General features: G+C 41.4%; 1 protein-coding gene across 4 annotated transcripts in view; it reads left to right on the top strand.

The window, feature by feature from the left end:
- LOC105478140 (EGF like domain multiple 6) overlaps positions 1-15,771 on the top strand; it is a 64,975-nt gene extending 49,204 nt beyond the window's left edge. For 2 of the 4 annotated variants that reach the window (XM_011735148.3, XM_011735147.3), the window contains 4 exons: positions 1,079-1,159; positions 5,751-5,855; positions 8,979-9,244; positions 15,181-15,721. In XM_011735148.3, coding sequence (XP_011733450.1) covers positions 1,079-1,159; positions 5,751-5,855; positions 8,979-9,244; positions 15,181-15,291 — 563 coding nt within the window. In that variant the 3' untranslated portion in view covers positions 15,292-15,721. Of the gene's footprint in view, positions 1-1,078; positions 1,160-5,750; positions 5,856-8,978; positions 9,245-15,180 lie in introns of all 4 variants that reach the window. The other 2 variants (XM_011735146.2, XM_011735145.2) reach the window with 2 other exon arrangements.
- The last annotated feature ends 5,867 nt before the right edge of the window (positions 15,772-21,638 follow it).

The raw sequence follows: 21,638 nt of genomic DNA, 5'->3' as shown, positions 1-21,638 counted from the left end.
ATATGTTTTATGAACAATGAATTGCAATTTATCCTGGCAAATGAAAGAAGACAAAAAGCCGGTTTCACAGCTTAAGTAAAATGGGTTGGGTCCTGAGAAGCAACATTCTCTGTAAAGTCTAGAAACGAACACCTTCTGCAGATACCCAATCAAACCTGCTGCTCTAGGAACCAAAGAGGGGAGGTCCTGTTCCCCTACCTGGGGGGTTTCCTATTTGACACAGACCTCCTCTTCTAGCTTCCAGCCAAGGAAGCCTGCTTGTCCTGCAAGGGCAGTGGTTTGGCTGCCCAGCTCTCCATGAGGCATGCCCCCAAATCAAAGAGAGGTTCACCACATGGATCAGCTAAGCTCTACCTTTTTACTTCTCGAAGGCACTTTTACAGGCCTAGTCTAAGAAAATGGAACCTCACAGTTGTGTGGTTATGATTTTAAAAGCCAAAATCGACAAATGTAGGAGGACAAATTTTATGGAGCTTCAGTTTTCTACGTGAACTAGAGAACTGCCATAACTCTCTTTTCACTGGTTGCTGTGCAGAACCCACTATAAGGCTCAGTCTCCCCAGGAGGGTTTCCATATTAACCCACCCTGCATCTCCACACTGAGACTTTCCCATTCATTCTGGCTGGGCATTTGTTGCTTCCTCTGTATTTTGCCTTGTCTAGTCTTGGCTCTGTGACTGGTGGTCATATATACAGATGCCAGATGGATTTAACCAAAGGAAAAGTAGACACAGGCCCACCCATCCAAGAATCTCTATTAATGACATTCTCTGTCTTAATAGAGAGTGAAAAATCTCGAAAAAAGAAAAAAAGAAACATATTTCCAAAACCTAGTAAGAAGGGATGTATCAAGAGTGTAGATGCCTACTTCATCCAAGGAAATATCTGGAAAAGATGTTCTAGATGAGGAAACTGGATCCAATGTGAATTATCTGGAAATGTTAGGGAAACACTGCTGTAATATATTCTGTAATTAGAATACATGATCTAACCTTCTTTGTTTGGTCATTTGATTCATACCTTCTGAGCATGTGGGCTTTAAGGTTTTTTTCTTAACTGACCAAGTGTTCTTTATTAGTCCCTAAGGTGAATGAAGCAGGTGAATTTGGTCTGGTTCTGGTCCAAAGGAAAGCACTAACTTCCAAACTGGAATATAAAGGTAAATAATTCTTTCTCCCAAGTGTATGCTCTTTCACGTTATCCATGTCGTTTTCATTTCTTCATACAGTGAAATGATTGTTTATGAATCCCTGCTTCATTCATAAACCCCCAAGGGAAAAATCATTACATCACACACACAGTGCCAGTATTAAAATAGTAGGTCCTTGTGTGATTGGTACTAATGATTGAAATATAGTAAGGCTATTCTCTTCTCCCCACCACTCCCACCTGATGCTGAGAGTGAATGGTTGAAGCCAGACTGTATATATGGAGATGGGAGAAACTTACATATTTTCTTCAATTCGGCTGCCTGAGGACCCACAACCTGAAAGTCCTCATGTACTAAATTTGGCCCAAAGTGCCTATATCAGTTACCTATTGCCATAATAATGCTGTGTAACAAACAACCACAAGCCCTCAGTGGCCCACAACAATAAATATTTGTTTTTGCATATGAGTCTATGGGTTGGCTGGACGGTTCTGCTGCTCTGAGCTAGGCTGCGTGGGTTCACCCATGTGTCCACATACAGTCAGTTGTGGGCCCGCTTCGTGATTTTGCTGATCTTGGCCATGCTTTCTCACATGCCCGAGGCCTCAGTTGGGAGGATTGGACTCACTCAGCTCTGCTCCATGTGGTCTCTCATCCTCCAGCAGGCTAGTCCAAGCTTTTTCTCATGAGGCAACAGCGGGGTTTCAAGAAAGAGAGCAACAGCACACAAGATATTTTTAGGTCTAGGCCCAGAAATGGTACAACATCACTTCTGCCATATTCTATTGGCCAAGCCAAGTCACAAGGCCAATGTAGACTTCAAGGTTGTGGAAGGAGCTGTGAAGTCATACAAAGAGAGTGGATACAGAGAGGGATAAAAATCAGGACCATTTTTGCGATCATTCTACCAAAGCCTCATAATCTGGAGTTTCTTGGGCATGATCCCTAATTCCTCTTGGTTTATTTAGAACATTCACCACTCATGACAAGTTACACATACCTCAGGGAAAAGCCCGTTTATATATTTATACCTTTCACTTGGTATAAGTATGAATGCCTTGATCATCTCTTTCATTTTCTAATTTTCTTTCACTTACCACTATACATGTGGTAAGTAAAACATTAGCATAACCTTTTCCTTTTCAAACTTCCTTTTACTTACCACTATACATGTGGTAAGTAAAAGATTAGCATAACCTTGTGCTAATTGATTCCCTTTTGTGTTTACCCTGTGAGTACATTGCCCAGTCCTATCCCTTTCATTTACAGGACCATCTCCACTGCAAAAAAAGTACCTCTCTAATGCAGTCCTCTGAATTGTATCTGAGAAGCTTCTACTAACACTCTTCAAAGCCTAGTAACCCATGACCCAGCTCCTACAGGCATTTTGTTTTCTTCCATATTTCTCTTAAGTATTCTGTTTTTATTTCTCTGCAGTAGACAACTTATTGCCTATTTTCCTGGTTAGAAAGGAAATATTTCATTGTACAGGGGGTAAGCTGCATTCTCCAGGTGCTCACAAGTTCTGCCCAAACTCTGCCTACCCTTGTTAAGTGACATGAAGGAATCCATTGACTCCTCTTTGGATCCCAACCACCAGATTTCTTAGTTTATTTTCTATTCCATGATTCCTAATGAAACACAGAAAGGTTAAAATTTTGCACATGACCATATGACCCTGTAATTTCAACAGTCCTTGAGTAAGTTGTCCTAGAAAGCTCAGTCCCAACCGGAAGATTCAGATGTGTACTGCAACTCTTCCACTGGTTGTTTGCCTTGGACAGGTCACTTGGATTTGCAGTGCCTCCTTGCTTTCATATGTAAAATTGGAATAAGAGCAATATTCATCTCTTAGATGCTGTCTTAGGCTGGGTTCCCCAGAAATAGACCCCAAGATAAGAATTTGTGTGCAAGCGGTTTATGTGGAAGATGATCCCAGGAAATGGTGGCTGGGGGTGTGCAGAAGTGAGGTGGGGAGAGGAGGAGGCAATAAAGGGTACGTTATCAGGCAAGTTTCCACTGTGGGCAACTGGAGCTCAATCCCACTGGGAAACTCCAGAAGCCCGTGTAGAACACATGGCTCAGAATTATCCTACTGAAGGAATAAGGAGGCTGGGTCATATATATACCAACTCCCATCTGGCATTGATTGAAGACTGCTCCCAGGAGGGTGCTGATTCCTTGGTGCTCCTGGCCTGGCATGAAAGCAAGGAAGGGCGCCACTGGGGAAACTTGATCTCACTTGGACCCTCGACAAGACAGGGAAAGCCTGAATTCCAATGCGACTTTAGCCCACATTCAATTCCAGCACTTAGTGGTCCTTTCCAAAGGCAAGGAAATGGAGATATCTATCCAACAACTCCTGTCCATCACTGGTTTATGGCTGTCCCTGGGAAAATGACTCCCCAGCATTCTAGCCCACCTGGTGGGCCAAGAATGCTCCAAGCAGAGAGCACCCTCACACAGAGAGTTGTGAGTGTTTCCAGTAGAAAGCCACATGCCTGCAAGAGAATATAAGTACTGACAGATATTGGTGTGGCACCAACAGCATCTGCTTCAAGGCAAGTGTAGATTAAACCAGAGAATATATTTGAAAGCACTTTCCAAACCATGAAGTGCTATACAAATGAAAGAATGTGCCTGTGAGACCAAAGCCTTGAGTTTTATCTCTTTATGGAATAGTTTGCTATATACTGTTCCATCATCTCAATTTACATACCCGCTTGCCCCATGTGGAGGAAGGGGAAGAGTTTGGGAGAAACATACCACCACAATTATAAACCAACTGAAAAACTGATATTCCACTATTTGTGGGATAATAACATCAACTATCTAACTAACTAGTATTAGCACTCATTAAAGAATACTGAAGACTGGAAGCAAGGCATCTTTTACTTTTAAAACTGGGACTAGAAAGAAAATATATTTGCCGCACAGAGAAAAAATAGGGAGTTAAGAAGAAAGGAAAGTGAGGAAAGGGACCATGTGTGCTCACTTAGGATATGTGCAAGATGGAAGGTCCTGGATTGCATTCTGATTTGGGATTCAGGTCCAACTCCAGCATTCAGTGTCTGCAGAACTTGAGCCTCAGTTTTAGTTTCCTGAAAATGAGTCTGATGCTAGACGTTTTTTTAAACAACCTAATCAAATGATATAAAATATTTGGCAAATCAAAACGAATCAAGAATCAGCTGCTGTTGTGTTCCTTTTTACCCTATTCTCTTTTCTTACCATTCCTTTCTTCCCCAGCATTAACATATAAAGCCCCAAAATCAGAGCCAGAGGCTAGCCTTAGTTATAAATCAAAACTATCTCATTCTTCACCCCCCCCTTTCCCAGTGGTATTTATCTACATCAGAGGTCAGCCAACTTTTTTCTATAAAGGGCTACATAGTACATATTTTAAGCTTTCTGGGCCATAAACTACTTTCACAACTATTCAACTCCATCATTGTAGCTCAAATGCAGTCATTGATGTTATGCAAATGAATGGGCATAGTGTGTTTCAATAAAACTTTATAAAAATAGACAGTGGGCCAGGATCTACATAAAAGTAACCACAGGCACTGGTTCAAAACTTAAAACTAGCTGAATGAACTGTTATACTTCTCTGACACATCTAAACAAGGCAGTCATTAACAGTTTAGAGGCCAGGCACGGTGGCTCACACCTGTAATGCCAGCACTCTGGGAGGCCAAAGCAGGTGGATCGTTTGAGCCCAGGAGTTCAAGACCAGCCTGGGCAACACAATGAGACCCCAGCTGTACAAAAAAAATTTTTTAATTAGCTGGTGTGGTAGCATGTGTCCATAGTCCCAGCTACTCAGGAGGCTGAAGTGGGAGGATCACTTGAGCCCAGGAGGTAGAGGCTGTAGTGAACTGTGTTCATGCTACTACACTCCAGCCTGGATGACACAGCAAGACCCCGTCTCAAAAAAAAAAAAAAAAAAGAAAAGAAAAAGAAAAGAAAAGAAGGTAGAAAGTTTCGGCAAGGTCTTTACTGGTTTATTTGGGTAGGAGATATTTTATTTTCTGGCCTGAATTCGATAAACAATTGCTTATATTCTGTTTCTCTTTGTGCATGTGGTTCTCACCCATTACTTATTTTTTTAAAAAAAGGGTTTTGTTTTGGTTTGGTTTGGTTTGGTTTTTTGGGTTTTTTTTTTTTTTTTTTTTTGAGACAGAGTCTCACCCTGTCACCCAGGCTGGAGTGCAATGGCACGATCTTGGCTCACTGCAACCTCCACCTCCTGGGCAATTCTCCTGCCTCAGCCTCCCAAGTAGCTGGGATTGCAGGTGCCTGCCACCATGCCCAGCTAATTTTTGTATTTTTAGTAGAGACGGGGTTTCACCATGTTGGCCAGGCTGGTCTTGAATTCCCGACCTCGTGATCTGCCCACCTCAGCCTCCCAAAGTTTTTTTGTTTTTTTAAGATCACAACTGAATTTATTCAGAATGGCTCCACAGACATAACTCAAAACAGGGTATGTCATGATCTGTACTCTGTACAACTGAAAACAAGGTATTGCCTTTCAAAGCCCCAAATGTTAGACATCTTCCTAATGCTCTTAGGGGTTATGAAATGCGTTCTTTCTTTTTAGCAGATTTAAATATCTCGGTTGACTGCAGCTTCGATCATGGGATCTGTGACTGGAAACAGGATAGAGAAGATGATTTTGACTGGAATCCTGCTGATCGAGATAATGGTATTTATATTTGACAATTTCATGTTCTGCAATATGGTGAAGAGATAGAAGGCCCTCCGTGAGTGACAGGTTGTTATTCCCATTACTCATCAGAGCAGGGTTGTTTTTCATTTTTGGAAACTTTTAGACCTTCTGAGCTCTCCCTTGATAGATGACTAACTTGGTCCAGCATATATTCTCCTACTTAATCCCTCTCCCACACACCTGCCTCCACAAAGGCTATGGGAGCAAACCTCTTCCATATTCACTCTCCTTTTGCTGAGAGAGAGATGTTGAGATTTGTATAAAGTTTGGGAGAGTTAGGGAAAAGGTAGAAAGAAGTGGTTTCTTCTTCCCAGTTTACCAGCCATGGCATCTCATAGTTTTTGTTTTGTTTTGTTTTGTTTTCATGGGGGAAATAAATCTTGAAAGGAAATATGACCTCTATCTAAAACTGGTGTTTTAGTAGAGTGGCCCCTCAAAGCATGAAAACCATAATGAACATCAAGTCAATGACCTGAACTCCTGAACTGAGCTTTCCCTTCTGTTTGTTGCTTGAGGATTTCTTTCGAGCCACCTGTCCTTGAATTTTTCTCAATCTTATCTGTGAGCTGTGGATTTTCCACCCTTCCCATTGCCTACTTAAACACTATTGATGGACCCTAACTATCCCCTTAGTGTTTGCCTTGCAGATCCCATTTAGAGCACAGATTGAATCTCTGTCTCCCAAAGACTGACTATATAATTAAAGACAACTGTTACACCTTCAGGGACTCCAGTTACTTATCAATCAAATTATTTCTTTGGGGATGTATAGGCTCAGCCCTCAGTTAAAAGATCCTTCTTTTAGATCCTTCCTCTAGACTAATTCTTCCCCAATATCTTTCCTTTCATGCCCTCACGTGCAATCAGAAAACCTAGATATCCTCTAACAAGAATTCCTTTTTGAACTTGGGGTTAGGGGAGAGGGGATACATCTCACACAGCAGTTGTGTGAATGGGACTTTTACTAAAGATTCAGTGTAAGCAAAGGGCAAATTTAACCAGGCTGAAAACACCATATCACTGGAAAAGCTATCTTGTTGATAACTAACCTGAGTTTCTCTTTTCTTCCATAATGGCATCTCTAAATTTATGTCTACCAGAGCTATATCGTATTGGGAGCCCATAGGTTATTCCAGGACCTCCACAGCTGATATAGGGTTATGTTAAGTCTTACGTTGAGTTTTCTGTCCATGGGAAGTTCCCTATTTACAAACACTCAATTCACAAATAACTCTAGGGTTTTCAGCTTCTGCATCATTCAAATCATACCCCCGCTCCTCCTGCACCTCCATTGGATCTCTAGGTGAGTTCTTCATTCCCTCTGTACAGCTAAATATGAAAAAATAACATGGCCAAGGCAGGAGGATTACTTGAGCCCAGGAGTTTGAGACCAGCCTGGGCAACATAGAGGGATACCGTCGCTACAAAAAATTGAAAAAATAGGCTGGGCGCGGTGGCTCATGTATGTAATCCCAGCACTTTGGGAGCACTTTGGGAGGCCAAGGCAGGTGGATTACCTGAGGTCAGGAGTTCAAGACCAGCCTGGCTAACATGGTGAAACCCTGTCTCTACTAAAAATACAAAAATTAGCCAGGCGTGGTGCTGAGTGCCTGTAATCCCAGCTACTCAGGAGGCTGAGGCAGGAGAATCGCTTGAACCCGGGAGACAGAGGTTGCAGTGAGCTGAGATTGCACCATTGCACTCCAGCCTGGGCAACAGAGCAAGACTCCATCTCCAAATAAATAAATAAATAATAAAAAATAAAAACCAAAAAAATGAAAAAGAAAAAATTAGCCAGGTGTGGCGGCATACACCTGTGATCCCAGCTACTCGGGAGGCTGAGGTGGAAGGATCACTTGGGCCCAGGCATTTGAGGCTATAATGAGCTATAATGGCACCCCTGCACTCTAGCCTGGGTGACAGAGTGAGACCCTACCTCAAAAAAAAAAAAAAAAAGAAAAGAAAAGAAAAAAAGAAAAGAAAGAAGAAAAAGTAAAGAAAAGAGACATGAATTAGTTAGCATTGTTAGAGGGATAAAACCACAAAGACAGCTCAAAGTGGGCTTTATCTGGGAGAGAAAGGGAAACCTGCCACAGTAGGTGACAGAAGAGAGAGCATAGCTGAAAGAGATGCCAGATAAAGTATAGGATGCCTATATTTCAGACAGACAATTAATACATTTTAGTATGTCTTGGACATGTAGTTTATCTGAAACTCAAACTCCACTGGGCATCCTGTATTTTTATTTGCTAAATCTGGATACCCTACTAGCTGGGGAAGAAGACCAGTTTCTGGATGCATTGAAAACTAAGGCAATGTCAGCCTGGGTCCTGCAAGTATCTCCGATTTGTAGTAGCAGAAGACTACCCATTCCCCAATGTCTTCTTCCTGGCTTTCATAGAAATTTTTCCTTCTTATCAACTTCTTCAGACCCTACTCTTTGGGAGTTTTTGCCCAAGTTCATCAAAGCCACAACCTGAAGATTGGAGATGAGCAAAAGTCCACTACACCACAGGTTAAAAGATACTTAGAAGATTTGCAGGATTTGGAGGAGAGTGTTCCTGTCATCCTAAATCAGAAATTGGAGTGATATGTTACACATGGTAGTTGAGCTCCACGAAACCACTAGTACAGGTGCAGATGTGTTTTGGATTAAACGCCACACTCTGGACCCACTTAAGGAGCTGATCATCTTACATGTCATTGACTCAGTGGGGAAATGCATTCTAAGTTTTAAGTCACCAAAATGGAAATGAAATTATGGAACACAAGTTCTCCATCAACTGCAGATTACCTGCAGTGCTAAAGGATCATTTAATTAGATTCTTACCCCATATCTGCTACTACGAAGCTTTGTGAATGCAAAAAAATTCCTCGGTTTCTCTACCCATCAGTTTGCTTGACTATATAACAAAAGATATCAATTGTGTGATCCCTAAAATCCATTTTAGCATGAAACTTTTGTTCCTATGTTCAAAGTGAAGAGGACTTCAGCTTTCCCTATAGGAGACTGTTCACTTTTTATAGCTTTTTTATACATTAAAGCCAAACTCCTTACAATTGCCTCACTAATTGTGCATTTTTCCCCTTCTCTTAAAGCTATTGGCTACTATATGGCAGTTCCGGCCTTGGCAGGTCACAAGAAAGACATTGGCCGGTTGAAACTTCTCCTCCCTGACCTGCAGCCCCAAAGCAACTTCTGTTTGCTCTTTGGTTACCGGCTGGCCGGAGATAAAGTCGGAAAACTTCGAGTGTTTGTGAAAAACAGTAACAATGCCCTGGCATGGGAGGAGACCACGAGTGAGGATGAAAAGTGGAAGACAGGGAAAATTCAGTTGTATCAAGGAACTGATGCTACCAAAAGCGTAAGTGGGAAAAAAATGATTAAACTCAGTATTTGCATTCTTTTGCAATGATTTAACAAATGAAACAAAACATGTACTGAAGCATGTAGGCATTAGGGATACAACGATAAGACTCTTTCCCTACACTTAAAGAATACTTTCTGGAGCTGAATAGGCAAGGTGATTAATTGGCACAACTCATGGATACTTATCTGGCATATGCATATCACGTTCTATGGAAATAACCTGTTTGTCAGGCTCCTCTCACCAACATCCTTCCAAATCAGGCCATACATTCCATAGTATGTAAAAGAATGTCATGCTCATTCATTCTATGCCCAGAACTTACCACAATTAATGGCAGCTAGAAGGTGATTTTTTTTTAATGTTTTTTAAACTGAACTGAGAGAGTGGCTATTGTCAGGGTCCCCAGGACCACCCTTAGGTTCAGTGATTCCCTAAAAGGACTCACACAGAAGTCAGAAAAGCTGTTATATTCACAAGTACAGTTTGTATAGATTAAAATCAGTAAAGGGAAAAGACACATAGGGTAGAATCCAGGAGAGACCAGGCAGGGGCTTGCGGTTTTTGTCTCCCAGTAGAGTCATATGGGCAGCTATTAATTCTCCCAGCAACAAGCATGATGACACTCACAAAGTATTGCCCACCAGGGAAGCTCACCCAAACTTTTGTGTCCAAGGATTTTGTTGGGGGTCAGTCTGCCCATGTGATCACCTGCGTAGCTGACTTTAGTTATCTAGTCTCCAGCCTCTCTAGTGGTCAAGTTGATACCATGTGACTCAAGGCACCCACCATAAGTCACATGGTTACCATAAACTATCTGGCATGGTCCAAGACCTCAGGTAAACAAAGGCATTCTTAATCAAAGAGGCTATTACAAGGGCTTAGAGGTTATCTCCTAAGAACCAGTCAAGGGCCAGACCTTTCTTTGGAATGTGTAGGGTTTGGACAACCCAGACCTACTGAGTTAATCTTTTATTGCACAGTGGGTTTAATAAAGGAAAAGGAAACAGAGTTTTAAGAGGAAGTTGGTCAAGTGGATGAAACCCTGAGAAAGAACAAACAGTATAAAAATGGCAAAGAGTCTATTGAGTTTGACCCATCAGGAGGTGGCTAGTGTCCTTTGCAAGAGTTCTTTCTTTGGAGGGGAAGGGTCAATGGTCACACTTCAGAAAGATGAAAAGGGAAGGGATCAGAGCCTGGAGGCAGCTACTGTGGACGTTATAAAGAGTTTGGTCAACACTTTGGGAGGCCGAGGCAGGCAGATCACCTGAGGTTGGGAGTTCAAGACCAGCCTGACCAACATGGAGAAACCCTGTCTCTACTAAAAATACAAAATTAGCCAGGTGTGGTGGTGCATGCCTGTAATCCCAGCTACTCAGGAGGCCGAGTCAGGAGAATCACTTGAACCCAGGAGGCGGAGGTTGCAGTGAGCTGAGATCACGCCATTGCACTCCAGCCTTGGCAACAAGAGTGAAACCCCATCTCAAACAACAACAACAAACAAACAAACAAACAAATAAAAAGTTTGGTCAAGGTGGGAAGGAAAAAGGGTGAAAGCTAGAAAAAGGTACATGAAGCGGTGATAATAGGAAGAACAATTAGTAGATCCATGTATTAGGATTCCATTTATACTTTGCTTATAAAAGATGACTAATGCAAATTTAACATCTTTTCATTTACATGTCATACTTTAATTAAAGCAGAACATCTTATTTACAATATATCATAAGACATGACTATAAATAAAAGTATATGTTGGGTACCAGTTAATGAATTTCCTAACCACTCTTCCCCTCTGTGGTAAAAGCAGCCAGTGCTTGTTTAGGAATGACACATGCATTAATTTGAGTTTATTCTTATAGCAATACATTTACAGCAATACAAATCCAATCCACGTGTTTTTCTTGTTGTGTTTGCGGCATGGTCTGGGGACTGTGGCACTGAGCCGTGCTATATATGGATTATATCCCCTGCTGGAGAATTGAAACATGCCTCTGCACAGCATTCATAATTACTTTCATGTTGACTGAATTCATGTGATGGAGAATATTTTTTATATAACATGGTAGCTTGCAGGGAAGGTATACTATCAAAACAGTGATTTTTTTTTAAATGCACATTTCTGTAGACATGCCCCCAAAGAGCCTGGCCAGCAATCACACTGGAACACAGCAGTGCTTTCATAAGAGGCATTCTCAGACCCAGGCATCTGTTCCCTGAATTCTTCAGTTCTAGGGGAAATCTTGATGGGGGGATATTGAAGGGTAAGGAAGCTGACTAATCCAGACTAAAGAATATATTCCAGTTTAGCAATGTCATATTGGCTGTGGACAGTTGTAACAGATGTGACTCTTGCTGCATAAACTTGGGCATACAAGGTAAGTCACATTGCTTTCTCGAAATCAAACTATTTCTGAATCCAAAACCCCATCCCATTAGGCTGGGGGGAAATTCAATCTTGGCTTTCCTCATTCAGGGTTGGGTTAGGGGCCCCCTCCCTAGAGTAGCCTGTGCTTTTGAAAGGCTAAAAGTGGTCCAGACATTAAGAAGGGGGCAGCACAATCTTTACTTCATCATGAGGGCCATGGATACCCACATCTTCTGCACATATGTGGCCCTTGAAGTCACTCATCTCTTCAACTTCCATGCCAGGCCCAGACACAGAAACCTTTACAGGGGTTGGAACCTTGTTGCTGAGAATCTAGCCTCAATGGGAACATCAGGCAACCATTTTCTGCCCACGGCTGTGCCAGGGAGATGCAGTGGTGCAGCATCCTAGTCCTGGAGAATCTCATGGCTCCCCTGACCACTTCTCCTTTTAACTTTCTACCTTCAGCCACAGTCTCAGAAAGTTAAGCTTGTGGGTAACAAACGTCAGGAAAGGGACTGTCTTCCAGAAAAGTCTGCTTTTGATTGTTATATCCCAAATCTCCTTGATAAAAAAGAACATTAAAATCCTGCCTAATTTTGGGGGGAACAGAGGAGGTAAAAATATAGTGAAAAACACAAAATTAGTATGTCAATTAATTATCCTGACATTTATTTCTAGTTATCCAGGGGTTATCAGTCAGGGGTCTTAGTGTTGGAAAAGCCACCATATGCCAAGATATAGACATAGCCACCCTCATTATCCCACCCATTGCAGCTGCTGTGAGGGGTCTGCTGTTTGGCTCACCCCTACTTTTTAAAAAAAGTTCCTTTGGGCGCAAAAGGAACATTTTTCTGAAAGCAGTTCCCTCCTGAGACTAGAGGAAAAAGAAACTTCTTTACCCAGTTACGCTATCACTGGCTGCTTAGTAATAACTTGTTTCCAATAGTTCTCAAGAAAATGCACTCAGATTGAGAGCAAAAGAGAGCAGCCCAGGTAGTGAGCAGTCATAGACCCTTGTCATCTCCATTTGTTCCCTGAGGTTTCTCCTCTTTGGAGAACCGGAGAAAACTGGATACGGTGATGACAGCAAGCCTAAAGTTGCTTCATTTCTGAAAACTATTCTGTAATTCTTTATTAAGCAAAAAAGAGATGGTGCTGGGGATAGTGAATAATTGCATGATGGCATTGTGTGAGCATGATTCTTAAAGGATCTTTCTTTAAAATGCCGATTTATACAAGTTTGAATTTATATAAGTTTGAACTTAAAAAGTTTAGAAATGACTAAAGGAAATTGCTTTATTGAAAATAAGTAAAGATTCATAATCATACTACAGTAACATGAGTGCTTTTATACTTCACATTTACTTTGCACGTGAATGTATATTTTTATTTATCTGTAACTGCAGTATACGTAGGCTATTGTTGAATTTCGTTTTGATAGGCTATATGTGTGTGTTATTTTAAAGAATAACATGTTCCAAATTATTCTTTTCCCTCTAAAATATTTGTTCCAGGGTAATTTTAGTCATCTTTGAAACAGGATCATTTTGTTGTCCTCTAAATCTGCTTATTTCAGATACTGAGAATTGTAGAAACCCTATAGGCCTAGTCCCCTCTTTTTGGGAGGCGTGGGAGACATACTTCTCTTTAGAGTGAATGTTACTGGATAGGTGCTCCATAAATTGTAGCTATTATTATTTTCATAATTATTGAATTTAACAAATATTTCTAGTGTTTTATCTGATTATAAAATTAACATGAACTTTTTTTTTTAAATTACAATATTGAAGAAACTTACATTCATTCAGGCCAGGTGCAGTGGCTCATGCCTGTAATTCTAGCACTTTGGGAGGCCTAGGTGGGTGGGTCACTTGAGGAATTAGAGACCAGCTTGGCCAACATGGTGAAACCCTGGCTCTACTAAAAATTTTAAAAAATTAAAAATTAAAAGAATTAAAAATTTAAAAATTAAAAAAATTAGCCGGGTATGGTGGCACATGTCCATAATCCCAGCTACTCAGAGGTTGAGGCACAAGAATCACTTGAGCCTGGATGGCAGAGGTTGCAGTGAGCTGAGATTGTGCCACTGCACTCCAGCCTGGGTGACAGAGCAAGACTCTGTCTCCAAAAAAATATAAATATAAATATAAATAAATAAATAAAACCTTCATTCAGCAAATATTGATTTTAATTATATTTTTTGAAAACATGTTTGGATAAATGAATGAATATAGTCACTGTATATCCTTAATTTGGTAAATGAGTCCCCTGTAATTTTGTGTCCAATTTGAAGATGACTTTTTTTAGTATTTATCCTCTGTTCTCTCTATATCGAAATTTCTAAACTATAAAGAAGTTTGTTTCTCTTTTGATTAATAAATTTATTAGACAAAAGTGATTATAGCATATTATGAAATATTTTCAACACATGAAAACAACATTCCAGATAATCTCCAAATACATTAACCAATATTTTAAGAAAAATAATTACACTCTTGGCCGGGCGCGGTGGCTCACGCCTGTAATCCCAGCACTTTGGGAGGCCGAGACGGGCGGATCACGAGGTCAGGAGATCGAGACCATCCTGGCTAACACGGTGAAACCCCGTCTCTACTAAAAAATACAAAAAACTAGCCGGGCGAGGTGGCGGGCGCCTGTAGTCCCAGCTACTCGGGAGGCTGAGGCAGGAGAATGGCGTGAACCCGGGAGGCGGAGCTTGCAGTGAGCTGAGATCCGGCCACCGCACTCCAGCCTGGGTGACAGAGCGAGACTCCGTCTCAAAAAAAAAAAAAAAAAAAAAAAAAAAGAAAAATAATTACACTCTTATAAACTACCAAAATCTAAATATATCAAAATAATTCCCTTTTGACTGTATAGTGGTTTTTTTTGTTGTTGCTTTTTTTTTTGAGTCGGAGTCTCACTCTGTCGCCCAGGCTGGAGTGCAGTGGCGTGATCTTGGCTCACTGCAAGCTCTGCCTCCTGGGTTCATGCCATTCTCCTGCCTCAGCCTCCTGAGTAGCTGGGACTACAGGTGCCCGCCACCACACCCGGCTAATTTGTTTGTATTTTTAGTAGAGATGGGGTTTCTCCGTGTGTTAGCCAGGATGATCTCTATCTCCTGACCTCGTGATCTGCCCACCTCGGCCTCCCAAAGTGCTGGGATTACAGGCGTGAGCCACAGTGCCCGGCCTTGACTATATAGTTTTTTATTAGATGTTCAAGGGGAATATTAAGTTTCTTCTAACTTGGTTTTTGTAAAGAAAACCATTTTTTAATTTTTGTTTTGCTTTTCTTTTAAATGGGAATTCCAAAATTTCCTTTTCCTCCCAGCTTTATAGGGTTTTTCAGAATCCATGTGGGCTTTGCTATGACCTTGTTTTCACCAAATGTAGTTCTCTCAGTGCAGACACCTGACATCTAAAAAATAATCTATTACTGTATATTCAATGTCGAAGCCGGTTTCTATGCAATAGGGACACAAGTTAATAGTTATTAAATAGCTTGATTATAACATCGTTTTGAACAGTTTGAAGTAATTTTTTTATTCTCTCTTCATTATTAGATCGTTTTTGAAGCAGAACGTGGCAAGGGCAAAACCGGTGAAATCGCAGTGGATGGCGTCTTGCTTGTTTCAGGCTTATGTCCAGATAGCCTTTTATCTGTGGATGACTGAATGTTACTATCTTTATATTTGACTTTGTATGTCAGTTCCCTGGTTTTTTTAATATTGAATCATAGGACCTCTGGCATTTTAGAATTACTAGCTGAAAAATTATAATGTACCAACAGAAATATTATTATAAGATGCCTTTCTTGTATAAGATATGCCAATATTTGCTTTAAATATAGTATCACTGTATCTCCTCATTCATTTCTGAATCTTTCCACATTATATTATAAAATATGGAAATGTTAGTTTATCTCCCCTCCCCAGTATATCTGATTTGTATACGTAAGTTGATGAGCTTCTCTCTACAACATTTCTAGAAAACAGAAATAAAAGCACAGAGAAACGTTTAACTCTTTGACTCTTATGATACTTCTTGGAAACTATGACATCAAAGATAGACTTTTGCCTAAGTGGCTTAGCTGGATCTTTCATAGCCAAGCTTGTATATTTAAATTCTTTGTAATAATAATATCCAAATTATCATCTTGTGTCATGGTTTAATTTGTGTAAGTAAGAAAATATGTTTTTGATTCTGTGTTTACTTACGTAAATGATTATTTGCTTTTCTGAAAAATGTACTTTTTATTCTTTTCACTATTACTTCATATTCTTTAAAGGTGCTTTCTATTTTGGGAAAATATGACTGTTTTATTAGGCCTTATAACTACAAAGCAGATTCACATATATTGGGGTTTTTGTTTGTTTTTTATTTTTTAGAAATGAAGTCTTGCTATGTTGCCCAGTTTGGTCTTGAACTCCTGGCCTCAAGCGATCCTCCCATCTTAGCCTCCCAAAGTGCTGGGATTACATGAGTGAGCCGCCGCTCCCAGCCAGCATATATTGTTGAGCTCAAAGCCTCAGAGAACTACCTAAAACTAAATGAGCAGGTAGCAGGACTCAAAGAATCATGGATGACTTCTTTTTCTTACTCTTTTCTTCCAAATTCAGGAAGAGCTTTATGTAGGAATCCTGAGTGTATTCCTTGAAGACAGTTTTATATTCTGTTTAAGATCCTGGGTTAGAAACAGGTCTAAGACACCCTCCAGACAGAAGGTTCTCCAGATATTTGCTCTCTTTTACCTAAAGCAATTAAGGCACTGACCCACGGAAGGAAAAAAAGAGAGGTGATCCACTTACTAATCTTTAAAATTTAATTTTAATATAAAATTAAAACCCCACTTTTGAAGGTTTTTGAATACTTAAACCCTAAGTAATTCTTCTTCAACAATGTTCTCTTTAATACAACCAACACACACAACCTTTTAAGATGGGGTGGGGACCACATTGTTTTTCCCTAGTGTGAGAGAATCTGGGCATACCAAATCTATATAGGACTATAACTGTATCTGTTAGGATAACTGCTAGTTACAGAAACCACAAAAATTGTGTTTCTGGTGAGACCAGATGAAAAACTGCCCAGCTAAGGCAAATCAGCCCACAGAATCCTAAGAGAGAATAAAAATAGTTATTTTAAGCCACTAAATTCTGGGATAGTTTGCTACACAGCAAAAGTTAACTGATACAGGTGATTTCTGATATTGTGGTAGAACTTGAAGAAGACCTCCTGTCTCTTCCATGACCAAGGACATTTGAGAGCATAATGTGGCTTAGAAGAAAGGACAATGGGGCCGGGTATGGTGGCTCACGCCTGTAATCCCAGCAACTCCCTTTGGGAGGAGGAGGTAGGTGGATCTCTTGAGCACAGGCGTTCGAGACCAGCCTGGGCAACAGGGCAAAACCCCATCTCTACCAAAACTAAACATATTAGCAGGGCATGGTGGTGTGCATCTGTAGTCCTAGCTACTCAGGAGGCTAAAGTGGGAGGATCACCTGAGCCTGGGAGGCTGAGGCTGCAGTGAGCTGTGATCACACCAGTGCACTCCAGCCTGGGCCACAGTGTGATACCCTGTCTCAAAAAGGAAAAAAAAGAAAGGACAATGGAGGGGAGAACTTACAATGAAAGACAGTGCCCCAGTGATTTAGGTTAAGGGAAGAAATGTTAAACCAGAAATGAAATAAGGAGACCTGGGAACTCTGCTACATATGGATAGAAAATCAGTGCACGAAGCTCAGTTAAGTTTCATGTTTCTCTAAAGTCTGCAGCAGAGACTCATGGTTGCCTACATAATATCCATTCTCATCTTTTTCCCTACCAATATGACCACATATAAACAGATTTTTAGCAGGGGGAGGTAGGCAATGTGATCAACTAATAGACTGCATTTCCCAGCCTCTCTTACAGATGGGGAGGCCCCTAAGATGGAAGCTGAAGTAATTCTTGGGGCTTTCAGGAAGGATCATTAAAGGGGGCTTACTGCTGACAGACCCCTCTTTTGGCATTTCCCCTCCTCCTTCCTGCTTGCAATGTGGTTGTAAAGGCATGAGCTCCATGAACCACTTTGTGATCAAGAGGGCAAGGCCCTCACCTTGTGAAGTACATAACTGAAGGAAGCCTGGGTCCCTGATGATTTTGTGGAGTCTCTACCCCTGTCCCAGACTGGTCACTGCTGGACATTTTCTTAAGTAAGAGAAAAGCCCTCTCTTGGCCTATCTAGGATTTCAAACAGCACAATGCAGACCCAAGTGATCACTCTCCTGTGAGAGTCTTATGGACTAACTTCTTAGATCCTTAAATACCAACATATTGTTTTGAATTCCAGTCAATAGCCTATGGTGTGAGGCAGCTCTAGCCTGCACCAGCACTAAATCATACTTAGATTCCTTTGCAGAACTTAAGGTCAGCTAGTTCAGCCATGACTTCCGTATCTGTTGTCCCTGGCTACCACCCAACATGCAAACTCCCCCTCTTCTCACCCATCATTTCCCCCTCTCTCATCCCCACTCTGTTATGGGCTCACTCTACTTGGCACTTCTCCCCACTATTTCTTCCCCCATCACACATACTCCATTGTCTGGTAAACAAATCCCCCTCCATCTTAATTCATGCTTAAAGGTCTCTTCCTGCATTTCTCAAGCTTAGCTGAAACTGGGCTCTCTCCCAGGGACACCTCTCCCCCTTCAGCCTTATCAAATGAAAACCACTCATCTTCCCACAATCCACACATGGCAGGGTCTAAAGTTGAGGGTGGCATTCTCCTTACTCCACTCTTATTCACCACCTCTTATTTCTGTAATGTGAAAGCCACTGTTCCTTGGAGGTGCAGTTAAGTAGTTCTACAGCCTTCTGTACTGCCTAGCCATTGTCACTGACCAGCATGGCGATATCCATGCAAATACCCATCCAACATCCTAGCTTCACAGTCCTTTGACCTCATCTATCCCAGTTACCATCACCTCCTCCTCAGTCACTGCACCATGGCCACCCCTTGGACTTGATCATTGCCTCCGAACTCTTGAACTCCAACATCCTACTCTCTGGTCTCTCTGGTTTCCTCCTCATCCTACTCACCCTACACTTACTCTTTGGCCTTTTTGAGACCTCCATTCCCTTGATATCTCCATTTTCTTCCTATCTCTTGACCTCCTCTTGGCTTGACTTTCCTCTCTAATAAAACATAGCCTAGACTCCGAGGCCCATCATCTCTTCAAAGACACTCTTGTCAATGTCCCTCAAGTCCCAGGCTCATGTGTCTTCCACTGCCACCAGGAAGAGCCTCCAATCAACCCAACTGCCTTCTTTTCTCCATTGTGTCTCCAGGCTGCTAAGCAGGGTTAGAGAAAGTTACACAACTGTGCAGGCTGAGCCTTCAACAAAACCATGATCTTCAACCTTCCACGAACCTATAGTTCTGCCCAAATTATTTACCACTGAGCAGTGCTTGGCTGTTTGCTTGTACACACTAAGTAACATTCACCAGGATGTCTCTATTGGGGAAACCCACCCCCAATACTTCAATGTAGGTTCTTTCTATTTTCCCTAAGTGTCAGCCAGTCTGAGAAATAAAGAGAAAGAGTACAAAGAGAGGAATTTTACAGCTTGGCCTCTGGGAGTGACATCACATATTGGTAGGACCATGATGCCCACCTGAGCTGCAAAACCAGCAAGTTTTTATTAAGGATTTCAAAAGGGGAGGGAGTGTATGAATAGGGAGTAGGTCACAAAGATCACATGCTTTAAAGGGCAAAAGGGAGAACAAAGATCACATGCTTCTGAGGAAACAGGGCAAGGACAAAAGCAAAGATCACAAGGAAAAGGGCAAAATTAGAATTACTGATGAGGGTCTATGTTCAGCTGTGCACGTATGGTCTTGCTAAACATCTTAAACAACAGAAAACAGGGTTTGAGAGCAGAGAACCAGTCTGACCTCATATTTACCAGTGCAGGATTTTTTCCCCACCCTAATAATCCTGAGGGTACTGCAGGAGACCAGGGTGTATTTCAGTCCATATCTCAACCACATAAGATAGACACTCCCAGAGCAGCCGTTTATAGACCTCCCCCCAGGAATGCATTCCTTTTCCAAGGTCTTAATTATTAATATTCCTTGCTAGGAAAAGAATTCAGCGATATCTTCCCTACTTGCACGTCCATTTATAGGCTCTCTGTAAGAAGAAAAATATGGCTCTATTCTGCCTGACCCCGCAGGCAGTCAAACCTTATGGTTGTCTTCCCTTGTTCCCTAAAATCACTGTTATTCTGTTCTTTTTCAAGGTGTACTGATTTCATATTATTCAAACACACATGTTTTACAATCAATTTGTACAATAGTGGTCCTGAGGTGATGTACATCCTCAGCTTATGAAGATAACAGGATTAAGAGATTAAGACAGACGTAAGAAATTATAAGAGTATTATTAGGGAAGTGATAAATGTCCATGAAATCTTCACAATTTATGTTCCTCTGCCGTGGCTCCAGCCAGTCCCTCTGTTCAGGGTCCCTGACTTCCCACAACATGTTTTCACATCCTTCAGCCCCATAAGTTAATATTAACTACTGAAATAACGATGACATGAACCCCCATTTTTGCCTGCTAAGGCTGAATGTCATTCTGACTAAAGCTCTGATTTGAGGATTTTGAGACCACATTTGGGCCTTTATCACAGCAAGGAGGGGTACTGAATGACACTGTTTGGAGTTCCCAAAGGCAAGGAGGTAAGCAACTGTCAGCAGATGTGACCTGTGTGGCATGATCTTCTCCCTGTTCTATAGCTGTGTCACTCACTCCCTCTGCAGGAATGAAGCAAACTGGGAGAAAAGGCCTGCCTGTTTCTGGCTGGGTAGTCCTTGGCCTGTGAGGATCCTCTTCTAATAATTCACAAAGGGGTGGCTGTGTCCAGCCACATGACCAAGGAGAAGGGCTACTACTCCCTCCTCAAAACACTGCCTCCACTCTTCTCCAGACTGAAGGCTGACCCTAACCAAGGAAATGATCCAAAACTGTCCAGAATGGGGGGCCCTGGAGAGGAGTTGTACCTTTAGTTAGGTAACTCACTCCTAGAACAAAGAACCCTGAGCCATGTTGCTATAACCTTAAGACTGATCTCAGAACTTTGTCACATATAAAAAAGCTTCAAATGTCCCTCCATTATCTCTAAGAGCCAACGAAGAAGATAACACTTGAGCACTAGCTCCGCACAGAGTCGTTGAATATTCACTGTTTAAGATAACAAGGAGACAAGTAGAAATTTGAGCACTTGCAGGATATCTGACAATATTAAGCAATATTTTTAGGTGGGATAATGGTACTGCGGTTATGCTTTTTTTAAAGAAAGAATTCTTCCCTTTAGAGAAACACACTGAACTACTTAAATGAAATTACATGAGGTCTGGGATTTGCTTGGAAAACAATGGGGGGAGAGGAAGGAGTCGATGAGGGTATCTAGAAGAAAAGATGATAAGCATTTTTTCTGGAATGAGCCATATAGTAAATACTTCAGGCTCTGTGGGCCAGACATCTCTGTCACCACAACTCAACTCTGCCACTGTAGCACAAAAGCAGCCATAGGCAATATGTAAATGAATGGGAGTGGCTGCATTCTTTAAAAAGTTAATTTTAAAGCCTGTAGCTGGCCAGACTGAGGCCAAATACTGTAGTTTGTTGACCTCTGGTCTAGAGAAAACAAGAAAAGCCATGAGTTGATAATTGACGAAACTGAGTGATGGGGGTCTCAGAATACTAATTGGTCTATTTTTTTGTATGTTTCAAATTCTCCACAGTAAAACATTAAAAAACAAACAAAGAAGGAAATAGACCATATATTTTTAAGAAAGATTACCATCACAAAACCATATGGGTTTTTTTTTTTTTTTTTTTTTTTTTGAGACTGAGTTTCACTGTGTTGCCCAGGCTGGAGTGCAGTGGCGCAATCTGGGCTCACTGCAACCTCCACCTCCCAGGTTCAAGCGATTCTTGTGCTTCAGCCTCCCGAGTAGCTAGGACTACAGGTA

This window comes from Macaca nemestrina, chromosome X, assembly GCF_043159975.1.
Source record: "Macaca nemestrina isolate mMacNem1 chromosome X, mMacNem.hap1, whole genome shotgun sequence".
NCBI lineage: Eukaryota > Metazoa > Chordata > Mammalia > Primates > Cercopithecidae > Macaca > Macaca nemestrina.
Note: the sequence above shows the minus strand (reverse complement) of the source record. Positions and strands in the feature narration are given on the sequence as shown.